Here is a 14,019-nt window from a genome sequence, read left to right on the forward strand (position 1 = left end):
CACCTGACCCTAAAGATACCACAGGGAATTAGATAAGGACCATGTGACCTTCCGGGGGGGTTAGCATCTTTAACAACATGATCTCCTAAGGTGCCATGTGTGTGTGTGCATGTGCGTGTGTGCGTGTGTGTGTGTGCGTGTGCGTGTGCGTGTGTGTGTGTGTGCATGTGTGTGTTTGTGTATGTGTCCGTGTGCGTGCATGCCCATTTGTGTATTCTGATTCTTCAGTATTAGTACATTTGAAAAGAACTTCACAATCATACAACACTGCCCTTTGGTTCTTTTGGCAAACCTAATGTAGGCCTGTGCCAACTAGGCGACTAATCATTAATTAAGCCTTTGTTGACAACTCCACCAGAGTGATAAGATAGGTCAATATAACCACATTGACCACTCTTGTAACCGTGTTGAGTAATCTACTGTAATTAATAAACCACAGAGAAAAATGAAAGAGCGAACAAACACAAATGAGGAAGGCAAGTGAACTGCCCTTCAATTTCAGGTAAATTAAAGAAGAAAATATGTGCTTAGAGCTGGCACAACTCTGTATGCTACATGACAGACCCATGTGTCTGCGCTAGAAAAGACATTTCTATCTGAACGTTATGAAAAGTCACTTCTCCTGAACAGTCCCTGATGAAACCCTCAGGATAATAAAAAGACAGTACCGATAATGAGGAGATAATGACGCAGGGAAGACGGACACTAATGAAACGCAGCTTGGTTGAAATGTTATGAAGTATCACTAGCTCACTAAAGGTCACACTGGGGAGCAGTAAACAATGACTTGGCATTATTCTCTTGTTAAGGGCAGAAAAAGCTAAGCTTAGTATTACATCGGCTATTGCCTAATGCCATCTTATCACATGGTCAGGTGTCAGGGAAGGAGACCCATCCAATGAGAACCCATCCCACCAAGAGCAGTGTCTTTTGACAAGTTGCGTCCTTCTGACCTGACCTGTCGCTAATTAATGAGTGACGTTAATCAGTGACATTTATCAGTGTAATTCGAACGCGATGTGTCACTGAGACATGAGACATTGCATAAACACATATAGGCCTATAAACTACACCTAAGAGCCTCATTGCACGTGCACACATGCACTCACACACTCACACACACACACACACACACACACACACACACACACACACACACACACACACACACACACACACACACACACACACACACACACACACCTATCCCTGAGAACAGAGTATATTTGTGGGCAGCATAGGTGGCCAGATAATATGTGATCCTCTAGCGCCCCCTGTAAGTAAACCAATGTACATTTACATTTGAGTAATTAGCAGACGCTCTTATCCAGAGTGAGTTACAGGAGTAATTAGGGTTAAGTGCCTTGCTCAAGGGCACATCAACATATTTTACACCTAGTCGATTACTGGCCTAATGCGCTTAACCGCTTGGCTACCTGCCGCCATGCACTGTGTTTAAACAGGGACCATTTTCAACCATGGGGTTATTGTAGGATTTAATAACAGCAAGTAGACAGAGGACGGATATGCACTTTCTAGTCACAATATATATTACAGCCATATACAAACTCCTTACATTTCATCATATAAAACAATGGGCAGACTAGGTATTAAAGAAACATTAAGCATATTTCTACAAAATTAAATAAATGACCTCTGTATTGATCTCTCTCTCCCTCTTCATACCCTGGGTTGACCCTATATACAGACAGGCCCTCTCCTCAATGTTTACTGGTCTCTTCAGTGCTTTGTTATCGTATGACTGGTGCAATACATATCATCCCTCTCACTTGAGGTAGAAGTTGACCCGAACCACATATCCAGAATCAGATTGGCAACACTCACTTCAACCTCATAGGAGTACAATGCTTCAGTGCCTTGTTATAAGCATATCGAGGGTACATATCAATGTTCATTCCTGTCACTGTGGTTCGTGAGGACGGTGTAGTACCACATCCACAGGCCCAGGGGGCAGTGTTCTGATCATGGTCCAGGCCTCCAGCCTCCTCAGGCCCACCAAGCTCACACCCTCGATCTCCAACACCTCGTCCCCTGGAGACACCTGGTTCACTGGACCACCTGAAAGAGAAGAGGGGCTTATTGTTAGCGGATGTTTACCTTGATATCTTTATCAGACACCTCATAACCAATGGTCTGAGCTTGGAGTTTGACACGTGTTTCGGCTGACTAAAGAGACATTCATTTGAATGACCTCAATAGAAAGGCCATCTCCTCTACCATGTGGTGATATACAGTAAGTGTATTTGATTTATTTGGCCATTTAAAAACACAATATGTGTGGACACAATGCATTATTGCAGTTTTTAAATCAACGTGAATGACAAAAAACTTTAAACTTATTTCCATTATGGTCCTCTTGAAAATACATGAAAACAGAATATATACACAAGATGATAACATGAAAACAGAATATATACACAAGATGATAACATGAAAACAGAATATATACACACGATGATAACATGAAAACAGAATATATACACAAGATGATAACATGAAAACAGAATATATACACAAGATGATAACATGAAAACAGAATATATACACAAGATGATAACATGAAAACAGAATATATACACAAGATAACATGAAAACAGAATATATAATTTTTTCAATAGGGAGGAAACAGTAATAGGAATAAAATAGATGATCAAGTAACGTTCATTAATATTACTATATTTTGTAGGTAGGTTGACCTCTCACCCAGGAAGAGTTTCTGTACGGTGAGGGGTTTGTCTCCCAGGCTGGAACCCACTCCTCCCTCCAGACTGAAGCCCAGGTCTCTGCTGCGCTTCTCCAGCCTCACACACATCCTCTGACCTGACACACAGGACACACACCCACAGTCAAAATGACTCCCACACACACATTTGCCTACATTCTCTGTCAAAACAACAGGTTCAGGGTGAGAAGAGAGAAGCTGTGGAAAAACAACAGGTTCAGGGTGAGAAGGGAGAAGCTGTGAAAAAAACAACAGGTTCAGGGTGAGAAGAGAGAAGCTGTGGAAAAACAACAGGTTCAGGGTGAGAAGAGAGAAGCTGTGGAAAAACAACAGGTTCAGGGTGAGAAGAGAGAAGCTGTGGAAAAACAACAGGTTCAGGGTGAGAAGAGAGAAGCTGTGGAAAAACAACAGGTTCAGGGTGAGAAGAGAGAAGCTGTGGAAAAACAACAGGTTCAGGGTGAGAAGAGAGAAGCTGTGGAAAAACAACAGGTTCAGGGTGAGAAGAGAGAAGCTGTGGAAAAACAACAGGTTCAGGGTGAGAAGAGAGAAGCTGTGGAAAAACAACAGGTTCAGGGTGAGAAGAGAGAAGCTGTGGAAAAACAACAGGTTCAGGGTGAGAAGAGAGAAGCTGTGGAAAAACAACAGCTTCAGGGTGAGAAGAGAGAAGCTGTGGAAAAACAACAGGTTCAGGGTGAGAAGAGAGAAGCTGTGGAAAAACAACAGGTTCAGGGTGAGAAGAGAGAAGCTGTGGAAAAACAACAGGTTCAGGGTGAGAAGAGAGAAGCTGTGGAAAAACAACAGGTTCCGGGTGAGAAGAGAGAAGCTGTAGAAAAACAACAGGTTCAGGGTGAGAAGAGAGAAGCTGTGGAAAAACAACAGGTTCAGGGTGAGAAGAGAGAAGCTGTAGAAAAACAACAGGTTCAGGGTGAGAAGAGAGAAGCTGTGGAAAAACAACAGGTTCAGGGTGAGAAGAGAGAAGCTGTGGAAAAACAACAGGTTCAGGGTGAGAAGAGAGAAGCTGTGGAAAAACAACAGGTTCAGGGTGAGAAGAGAGAAGCTGTGGAAAAACAACAGGTTCCGGGTGAGAAGAGAGAAGCTGTGGAAAAACAACAGGTTCAGGGTGAGAAGAGAGAAGCTGTAGAAAAACAACAGGTTCAGGGTGAGAAGAGAGAAGCTGTGGAAAAACAACAGGTTCAGGGTGAGAAGAGAGAAGCTGTGGAAAAACAACAGGTTCAGGGTGAGAAGAGAGAAGCTGTGAAAAAACAACAGGTTCAGGGTGAGAAGAGAGAAGCTGTGGAAAAACAACAGGTTCAGGGTGAGAAGAGAGAAGCTGTGGAAAAACAACAGGTTCAGGGTGAGAAGAGAGAAGCTGTGGAAAAACAACAGGTTCAGGGTGAGAAGAGAGAAGCTGTGGAAAAACAACAGGTTCAGGGTGAGAAGAGAGAAGCTGTGGAAAAACAACAGGTTCAGGGTGAGAAGAGAGAAGCTGTGGAAAAACAACAGGTTCAGGGTGAGAAGAGAGAAGCTGTGGAAAAACAACAGGTTCAGGGTGAGAAGAGAGAAGCTGTGGAAAAACAACAGGTTCAGGGTGAGAAGAGAGAAGCTGTGGAAAAACAACAGGTTCAGGGTGAGAAGAGAGAAGCTGTGGAAAAACAACAGGTTCAGGGTGAGAAGAGAGAAGCTGTGGAAAAACAACAGGTTCAGGGTGAGAAGAGAGAAGCTGTGGAAAAACAACAGCTTCAGGGTGAGAAGAGAGAAGCTGTGGAAAAACAACAGCTTCAGGGTGAGAAGAGAGAAGCTGTGGAAAAACAACAGGTTCAGGGTGAGAAGAGAGAAGCTGTGGAAAAACAACAGGTTCAGGGTGAGAAGAGAGAAGCTGTGGAAAAACAACAGGTTCAGGGTGAGAAGAGAGAAGCTGTGGAAAAACAACAGGTTCCGGGTGAGAAGAGAGAAGCTGTGGAAAAACAACAGGTTCAGGGTGAGAAGAGAGAAGCTGTAGAAAAACAACAGGTTCAGGGTGAGAAGAGAGAAGCTGTGGAAAAACAACAGGTTCAGGGTGAGAAGAGAGAAGCTGTGGAAAAACAACAGGTTCAGGGTGAGAAGAGAGAAGCTGTGGAAAAACAACAGGTTCAGGGTGAGAAGAGAGAAGCTGTGGAAAAACAACAGGTTCCGGGTGAGAAGAGAGAAGCTGTGGAAAAACAACAGGTTCAGGGTGAGAAGAGAGAAGCTGTAGAAAAACAACAGGTTCAGGGTGAGAAGAGAGAAGCTGTGGAAAAACAACAGGTTCAGGGTGAGAAGAGAGAAGCTGTGGAAAAACAACAGGTTCAGGGTGAGAAGAGAGAAGCTGTGAAAAAACAACAGGTTCAGGGTGAGAAGAGAGAAGCTGTGGAAAAACAACAGGTTCAGGGTGAGAAGAGAGAAGCTGTGGAAAAACAACAGGTTCAGGGTGAGAAGAGAGAAGCTGTGGAAAAACAACAGGTTCAGGGTGAGAAGAGAGAAGCTGTGGAAAAACAACAGGTTCAGGGTGAGAAGAGAGAAGCTGTGGAAAAACAACAGGTTCAGGGTGAGAAGAGAGAAGCTGTGGAAAAACAACAGGTTCAGGGTGAGAAGAGAGAAGCTGTGGAAAAACAACAGGTTCAGGGTGAGAAGAGAGAAGCTGTGGAAAAACAACAGGTTCAGGGTGAGAAGAGAGAAGCTGTGGAAAAACAACAGGTTCAGGGTGAGAAGAGAGAAGCTGAAATGACTTTGGAACATTGATCAATGTTGTTCTGCTTTAGATAACTTTTACCACAGTTCTAAAAAGTGCTACTGCAATGCTCCAACCAGCTGATCTATCTCACCAGTGTTAGCAGGCTCTGTCTGTGTCCCTCCTCGACTGTCAGTCACTGTTCCTCCCTTACGGGGGTCTGTTACCTCCCCTCTCCTCAAAACAACCACGCCCATCCCCTGAGTCTGTGCCCTCCTTAGTGTCCTCAGCACCTCCCAGTGGGAGGAGCCACACAGCGCTGTGCCGTTGATTGACAGGACCTTGTCTCCCTCCTGGATGGATCCCTCCTTAGCAGCCACCCCTGCCGGGAACACCTTATGGACCTGGAAGACAAACACCAGAGGTCAGAGTAGACCAGGAAGTGAAAAAACATGATGCCTAGGCTTTAGATCAGTGGGCTAATGTGGTCTTGAAATGTGTGGGCGACCTGAGTCGCTCACAGAAACATGGAAGCATTGGTACTAGTTGAGTAGTACTCACAATGACAGGTTTGTTCTGGTCCACTCCTCCTGCCATGGTGAAGCCCAGTCCCACACCAACATCCTTATGGAGAACCACCACCTGGACATCCTCATAGTTCTATAGAGCGGGGAGAGATAGCGAGGGGGATAGAACAGCAACAGCACAAGATGGCAGTTGAGCATTGACAAATACTGATGCTATTATTAATGCTAATTAGAATGGAATAACACTAATGTAATGTTTTAGCTGGTTGTTTAGTCTGGTATAGTGAAGATAGTTGTAGTACCTGCAGCGTTGTGTCCCCCAGGCCCTTTACGTCGTCCAGCAGGCGGTTCAGCTCATCACTGCCCAGGACAGACACACAGGACAGTGCCGACACGTCAGACGACAGGCTGGCTGACCGGCTGGCTGACCGGCTGGCTGACCGGCTGGCTGACCGGCTGGATGGCCACTCCTCACTGTCAGAGGAAGACTGGGGATCATAGTCCACCTCTCCGAAGTTACACAGCTCTGCCAGACTGAGGGAGAGAGACATAGTGGGGGAATAAACTCAAAGATAAAATTGAATGATTAGATAAAAACAAGTAACAGGTAGCCTGACAATAATCACACCTTTCTAACTGTTAATTGACTTTTAAACATGGTGCTTGTTGTGTTAGCGTAGTATTTTCATCATCAGTTGAAAACAGAAGTGACCCACCTGAGAGAGAAGCTCCTACGATGTGATTGGCTCATGGCGCTGGTGACGGTCACCGAGGATTCAGCAGAGTCTGAGTCGTAGGTGGAGTCCTCGTCCTTCTCTGTACCTTCATCATCAGTATCCTCATCACTCCATCCCCCCTCCTCTGAGTTCCATCGAGCCAGAGTGGGGAGGAGGGGTAGGCTGCTGGGGGAGGAGGAGGTGAGGGGAAGGGACAGGGAATCCCTCCCCAGGCCAGAGTGTGAGACTGGGATAGCAGGGTCAGTAGTGACCCTACCCTGGGCTGTGTGTGTGGAAACTGGAGGGTTCTTCAGGGCAGCCAGCCCTGAATCTACACCCTGTTGGTGTTTAGGCTGCAGGGAAGTAGTGGGGAGGTGTGGGGAGGTGGGAGGTGTGTTCTGGGGGTGGAAGGGGGAGTTCTGGAGGGTGTTGGTGGGTGTCTTGTCGTCATCGCTCACTGGAGATGGCAGGTTAGGTGAGTCTCTACTGTGAGGCCTCCTAGACTGGTCAGGGCCACCTGGAACGTCAGTGGAGTTGTTCATAGAGTTAGACAGCTGGGAGGATGAAGTGTCCTTGGCAGTGACTGTAGTAGTCTTTGTGTTGGTGCCTCTCCTACTCCAGTCCTGGGGTGTGACTGTGTGATTGGAGAGGTCTGGCTCATCAATGGAAAAGTCTCTCAGAGTGTCTCTGGTGGTTTTGCCATTCAGAGGGATGTCTAGTTTACCCTTGAGGTTGGAAAACGTACCAGAACCAACAGCATTCTCCCCCACTCCTCCTGTCTCCCCCACTCCCCCTCTCTCCCCTACTCCCCCTCTCTCCCCTACTCCCCCTCTCTCCCTGCTCCCCAGCCTCACCTCATCCACTGACATAGACCTCACCGCCCACCCTCTATCAGTCTTCCTCTCTTCTCGCACTACCTCACCTCCTCTCCCTCCACCAAGTGCTTTATCTGGCACACTCTTCCTTACCCCTTCTCCTCGTCCTCTCACCCCATCCATAATTACAATCCCTCCCTCTCCTCTCCCTCTCTCCCATACTCCCCCCACCCCACCTACCTGTCTATCCAACCCACTCTTCCTGACTCCGTCTCCAGACTCACTGAGCTGCTCCGGGACAGAGAAAGCCCGTCTGGGCTTCAGGTAGTTGGGCACTGGGACCTGAGATGTCTGTGTCAGAGCTTCAAACTGGTGGATCTTGTTCCTCACACTGGCTGCAGAGGGCACTACCAGTTTCCCAGGTAACTTGGTATTTTCAGTGTTCTGTAATGTTATCCTCTGTGGGGTGTTGGCTTCAAACACATCTTCTGACAGGCTCTGTTCCCTGGCCACGCCTCTACCAGGGGTCTTGCTCCTGTCATAGGTGTCAGATTGATTGGTCAGGAGGGGGTTTGACCCTGTGGTGACCCCTACTCCAGACGTTGTGATAGGCGGAGATTCCCTGGTGGGTGTCACTGATAGTCTGTGCTGGGGGAGAGAGACTTCAGCGTTATCTCTCCCTCCCTTCTCCACCTCCTTTTTCTTGTGCCTTTTTCCTTCGACATCAGTCCATTTCTCTTTTTCCTGAGCCATGCTCCCCACCCTTATTCTCTCCTTTTCGCTGTCTTCACTACTTCCACTCTTTCTGCCCACAGTGTTTGTCACCTCCTTAATCCCTCTCTCCTGTTTGTCTCCTAATGGAGGGGATAGTGAGGGGTCCCTAATGCACACTGATGACCCCTCCACTAACGGTGTGTGTGTGGTGTTCTGTTCTACCAGGGGTGTGTGTGTGGTGTTCTGTTCTACCAGGGGTGTGTGTGTGGTGTTCTGTTCTACCAGGGGTGTGTGTGTGGTGTTCTGTTCTACCAGGAGTGTGTGTGTGGTGTTCTGTTCTACCAGGGGTGTGTGTGTGGTGTTCTGTTCTACCAGGGGTGTGTGTGTGGTGTTCTGTTCTACCAGGGGTGTGTGTGTGGTGTTCTGTTCTACCAGGGGTGTGTGTGTGGTGTTCTGTTCTACCAGGGGTGTGTGTGTGGTGTTCTGTTCTACCAGGAGTGTGTGTGTGGTGTTCTGTTCTACCAGGGGTGTGTGTGTGGTGTTCTGTTCTACCAGGGGTGTGTGTGTGGTGTTCTGTTCTACCAGGGGTGTGTGTGTGGTGTTCTGTTCTACCAGGGGTGTGTGTGTGGTGTTCTGTTCTACCAGGAGTGTGTGTGTGGTGTTCTGTTCTACCAGGGGTGTGTGTGTGGTGTTCTGTTCTACCAGGGGTGTGTGTGTGGTGTTCTGTTCTACCAGGGGTGTGTGTGTGGTGTTCTGTTCTACCAGGGGTGTGTGTGTGGTGTTCTGTTCTACCAGGGGTGTGTGTGAGAGCAGGCCGTTCCTCTCCCCCCTGGATAAACCACTGAGGGGGGAGGGAAAGGTGGAGGAAAAGGGGGAGGAGAGGGGGTAGACAAAGACAGAGTCTGTGGTGGACTTCCTCCGATTGGCTGCTGTATCCCCCCCATCCCTCTCCAATAGAGACCAGTCTCCTACCGGTGCTGAGAGACGCTTGGTTCTGGTTGAGTCCTTCACATCCTCATCTCTGTTAGTAGCTTTATCAGGTCCAGTAGTCCCATAGAGCTTCTGTATCCGGTCCCAGATACTCTGACCCCTGGAGGATCCAAGAGATCCACGGGCTGGTTTTCTGGTTCCAGACCCAGGACCTGGACTAGACCTCAGCCTGGTGGGGAGGGACTGGCCCCCACTGGCCCTCTCCAGAGATAGAGCCACATACCCTAGACCCACAGGGGACACCCCTTCACCAAGGGAACACTCTGACCCCCCAACGGGGCTCATCACTTCCCCTGGTCCAACTGAGTTAAAGGCCTTCACCCTGGACAACACATTGCTCTCTCCTGCCCCCCTACTCTCCAAACTCTCTGCTCGTTTAAGTGTGGACCCCCCTAGGTTCCCAGAACACCTCAGCAGCCCCGTCCTGAGCCCCTCGCCAGGGCTAGCCCCCCTTCCTCTCCAGTCTAAACTCTTACTCCTTTTGGGCAGGTTTATCCTCCTCCACTCTGTCCTGCCCTGGTCTCCAGCCAACTTCCCTGCACTGCCACAGTTTCCTCCCCTGTCACTGCCATCCTCTGGGATCACGTCCCTCACACCACCACTCTGTCTCAACTGTCCGGTGGCCATTGTGGAGCCTGTTGTGTATTTCCCCTCACTGGGGAATGGGGCCAGTGCGAGTTGAATTATTCCAAATGTAGTATGTAGTAAAAGGTGACAGTTTAAGAATCCCAGTAATCCTTTTTGCAGTTTAACCACTGGTCAAAATCATCACAGAAGCCTTCGACAGCAGCACAGGCCTGGTAGGAAAGGTGTTTGTCTGCCCCAGCAGAAACGTCAGAGTGGTTGAACTGCAATCTGCTCATGTTTGGGGCTCCAGATATCAACAGACACTCACTTGTATATCCACAGGTTTGAGATTCCATCCATGAAGATTCTCTGCATTTCTGTCTCCCACACACTCAGAGATGATTGTTAGTTCTCCTTCCCTCTCTGTCCATTCCTCTCTGTGTCTCTGTGGTGTCGGCTCCAGTAGTCAAACAGAGGTCCTCAGCAGTGAAGTTTTCCTGGGTGAGCGGTCACACATAAGCCTCAGAACACTGCAAACATAAAGAAATATATCATATAGCAAATGTTATGTTATGTTATATTTACATATGAAAAACATTGCATATTTTTACTGAGAAAATTCCATCTTTGAAATGAAATGGTTAGGAATGCTGAGGTAACGGTATTCTGGACACTATGGTCAAATGTAATGATACAGTACAGCTAGTAGCACACAGTAGCCAGATTACAGTCATCAGAGAGAGAGAGAGAGAGAGACAGGAATGGAGATGACAGAGACAGAAAGAGACAAAGAGAGACAGAAAAGAGAAAGACTGAAAAGGAGATGACAGAAAGAGAGAGAGACAGAGAGAAAAAAATACAGAAAAAGAGAGATATATAAAGAAATGAAAGTGTCAACAAAAAAAACGAGTGAAAAAAACAATTCAGTTGAAAAAAGGAACATTCCAAACTCTATAGTAAGTCTCCATCCAACCACCATCTCAGTGAAGTGAGGTTACCTCATCAGTGAAACTCTGCTGCCTTCCATACATTCCCCTCATACTGACTCAATGAGTCCATTCACATAGAGGTCTCCCTCTGCACACACACACACTCACCACCTAAACACGTCACTTAAATGGGTATGTCCTAACAGCTGTTTACACTAGAAACATGTCCTGGGTCGACTGGACTGGCGACAACCTAAAATCAAACTGGAAAAACCAATCAGACAACAATCCACTCTGACACTAGGAAACAATGTATTACACAGATACAGCCTAAGCTCTCTCTTTCCTTCCTTCTTTCTCACTCTCTTTCTCTCTCTCTCTCTGTCTCTCTCTCTCTCTGTCTCTCTCGCACACACACACGCATATGCATGCACTCTCTCGTCAAATGAAACAATCAAAACACAGACAGAGATTCAAAGTGCTCCACAAAGGGCTCAGTCAAACAGAGTTGAATGTGATCAGATAAGATTGTAACAGAAGCGGAACTGAGTGAAACTGCTTTCCATGCAGTTTGTATGGGCACTGCTTTCTGATGGAGCTACTGATATCTACACTGTCACTACCGTAGGGTACTGTTGACCTGCTGTTAGAACAATAGCATGGTGATGGACTTCTATACAAAGCCACTCAGTATATGGGGGCCCGTGTGGGAATCAGACCCTCAACTCTGGTGTTGCAATCAGCATGTTCCAACCTACTGAACCACCAGTTTATTTACTCATCTATTTACCGTCTGTACAAGATACTCTACTCAGTACAAGATCCAATCAAACTTTATTTGTCACATGCGCCAAATACAACAAGTGTAGACCTTACTGTGAAATGCTTACTTACAAGCCCTAACCAACAGTGCAGTTCAAGAAGAGTTAAGAAAATATTTACCAAATAAACTAAAGTAAAAAAAATAAAAAATAACGAGGCTATATACAGGGGGTTGTCACGCCCTGACCTTAGTTATCTTTGTTTTCTTTATTATTTTGGTTAGGTCAGGGTGTCACATGGGGGATGTATGTGTTTTGTCTTGTCTAGGGGTTTTGTATGTTTATGGGGTGTTTACTAGTCTAGGTGTTTTGTATGTCTATGGTTGCCTAGATTGGTTCTCAATTAGAGGCAGCTGTTTATCGTTGTCTCTGATTGGGAACCATATTTAGGCAGCCATATTCCGTTGGGTATTTTGTGGGTTATTGTCTATGTATTGGTTGCTTGTGTCTGCACTTTATATATATAGCTTCACGTTCGTTTTGTTGTTTTGATTAGTTTGTTTAAGTGTTCTTCGTTTCGTGTTAAATAAATAGAAGAATGTATTCGTATCACGCTGCGCCTTGGTCCTTCTCTCTTTCCCCCGAAGACGATCGTGACAGGGGTACCGGTACCGAGTCAGTGTGCGGGGGTACAGGTTAGAGGTAATTTGTACATGTAGGTAGGGGTGAAGTGACTATGCATAGATAATAAACAGTGAGTAGCAGCAGTGTACAAAACAAATGGAGGGGGGGTCAATGTAATAGTCCGGTGGCCATTTGATTAATTGTTCAGCAGTCTTATGGCTTGGGGGTAGAACCTGTTAAGGAGCCTTTTGGTCCTAGACTTGGCACTCCGGTACCGCTTGCCGTGCAATAGTAGAGAAAACAGCCTATGACTTGGGTGACTGGAGTCTCTGACAATTTTATGGGCTTTCCTCTGACACCGCCTATTATATAAGTCCTGGATTGCAGGAAGCTTGGCCCCAGTTATGTACTGGGCCGTACGCATTAACCTCTGTAGCGTCTTACAGTCAGATGCTAGGCAGTGATGCAACCGGTCAGGATGCTCTCGATGGTGCAGCTGTAGAACTTTTTGAGGACCTGGGGACCCATGACAAATGTTTTCAGTCTCCTGAAGCGGAAAAGGTTTTGCCGTGCCCTCTTCACAACTGTCTTGGTGTATTTTGACCATGATAGATCATTGGTGATGTTAACACCAAGGAACTTGAAACTCTCGACCCGCTCCACATTGAGGGAGAGGTTGTTGTCCTGGCACCACACTGCCAGTTCTCTGACCTCCTCCCTATAGGCTGTCTCATCATTGTCGGTGATCAGGCCTATCACTGTTGTGTCGTCAGCAAACTTAATGATGGTGTTGGAGTCGTGTTTGGCCACGCAGTCGTGGGTGAACAGGGAGTACAGGAGGGGACTAAGTACACACCCCTGAGGGGCCACAGTGTTGAGAATCAGCGTGACAGACGTGTTGATGCCTACCCTTATCACCTGGAGGCGGTCCGTCAGGAAGTCCAGGATCCAGTTGCAGTGGAAGGTGTTTAGTCCCAGGGTCCTTAGCTTAGTGATGAGCTTCGTGGGCACTATGGTGTTGAACGCTGAGCTGTAGTCAATGAATAGCATTCTCACGTAGGTGTTAATTTTGTCCAGGTGAGAAAGGGCAGTGTGGAGTGCGATTGAGACTGCGTCATCTGTGGATCTGTTGGGGCGGTATGCGAATTGGAGTGGGTCTAGGGTTTCCGGGAGGATGCTGTTGACGTGAGTCAAGATCAGCCTTTCAAAGCACTTCATGGTTACCGACGTGAGTGCTACGGGGCGGTAATCATTTAGGCAGGTTACTTTCGCTTCCTTGGGCACAGGGACTATGGTGGTCTGCTTGGAACATGTAGGTATTACAGACTCGGTCAGGGAGAGGTTGAAAATGTCAGTGAAGACACTTGTCAGTTGGTCAGTGCATGCTTTGAGTACACGTCCTGGTAATCCATCTGGCTTTGTGAATGTTGACCTGTTTAAGGTCTTGCTCACATCGGCTACCGAAAGCATTATCACACAGTCATCTAGAACAGCTGGTGCTCTCGTACATGCTTCAGTGTTGCTTGCCTCGAAGCGAGCATACAAGGCATTTAGCTCGTTTGGTAGGCTCGCGTCACTGGGCAGCTCGCGTCTGGGTTTCCCTTTGTAGTCCGTAATAGTTTTCAAGCCCTGCCACATCCGACGAGCATCATAGCCGGTGTAGTAGAACTCAATCTAAATCCTGTATTGACGCTTTGCTTGTTTGATGGTTCGTCTGAGGGTATAGCCGGATTTCTTATAGGCATCCGGATTAGTGTCCCACTCCTTGAAAGCGGCAGCTCTAGCCTTTAGCTCAATGCGGATGTTGCCTGTAATCCATGGTTGAATATGTACGTACGGTCAATGTGGGGATGACGTCGTCGATGCACTTATTGATGAAGCCGATGACTGAGGTGGTATACTCCTCAACGCCATTGGATGACTCTCGGAACATATTCCAGTATGTGC

The 14,019-nt window shown here is 47.2% G+C and overlaps 1 protein-coding gene across 1 annotated transcript; it reads right to left on the reverse strand.

The window, feature by feature from the left end:
* Positions 1 to 1,479: 1,479 nt before the first annotated feature.
* LOC139573232 (pro-interleukin-16-like) lies at positions 1,480 to 7,442 on the reverse strand. The gene is made up of 6 exons (XM_071396465.1): positions 6,673 to 7,442; positions 6,259 to 6,490; positions 5,991 to 6,089; positions 5,584 to 5,833; positions 2,725 to 2,841; positions 1,480 to 2,079 (listed from the first exon to the last, which is right to left on the reverse strand). Exons 1-6 carry the CDS (start codon positions 7,212 to 7,214, stop codon positions 1,922 to 1,924), a joined length of 1,398 nt encoding a protein of 465 aa, XP_071252566.1. The 5' UTR covers positions 7,215 to 7,442; the 3' UTR covers positions 1,480 to 1,921.
* Positions 7,443 to 14,019: the final 6,577 nt, after the last annotated feature.

Source organism: Salvelinus alpinus, chromosome 4 (assembly GCF_045679555.1).
Source record: "Salvelinus alpinus chromosome 4, SLU_Salpinus.1, whole genome shotgun sequence".
Taxonomy (NCBI): Eukaryota; Metazoa; Chordata; class Actinopteri; order Salmoniformes; family Salmonidae; genus Salvelinus; species Salvelinus alpinus.

Coding starts and splice junctions, on each gene's coding strand:
- LOC139573232 (XM_071396465.1), bottom strand. CDS start 7,214: ATGAACAACTCCACTGACGTTCCAGGTGGCCCTGACCAGTCTAGGAGG. Junction 6,491..6,672: donor CGTAGGAGCTTCTCTCTCAG/GTGGGTCACTTC, acceptor TCTCTCCCTCAG/TCTGGCAGAGCTGTGTAACT. Junction 2,842..5,583: donor GACAGAGCCTGCTAACACTG/GTGAGATAGATC, acceptor CCTGTGTGTCAG/GTCAGAGGATGTGTGTGAGG.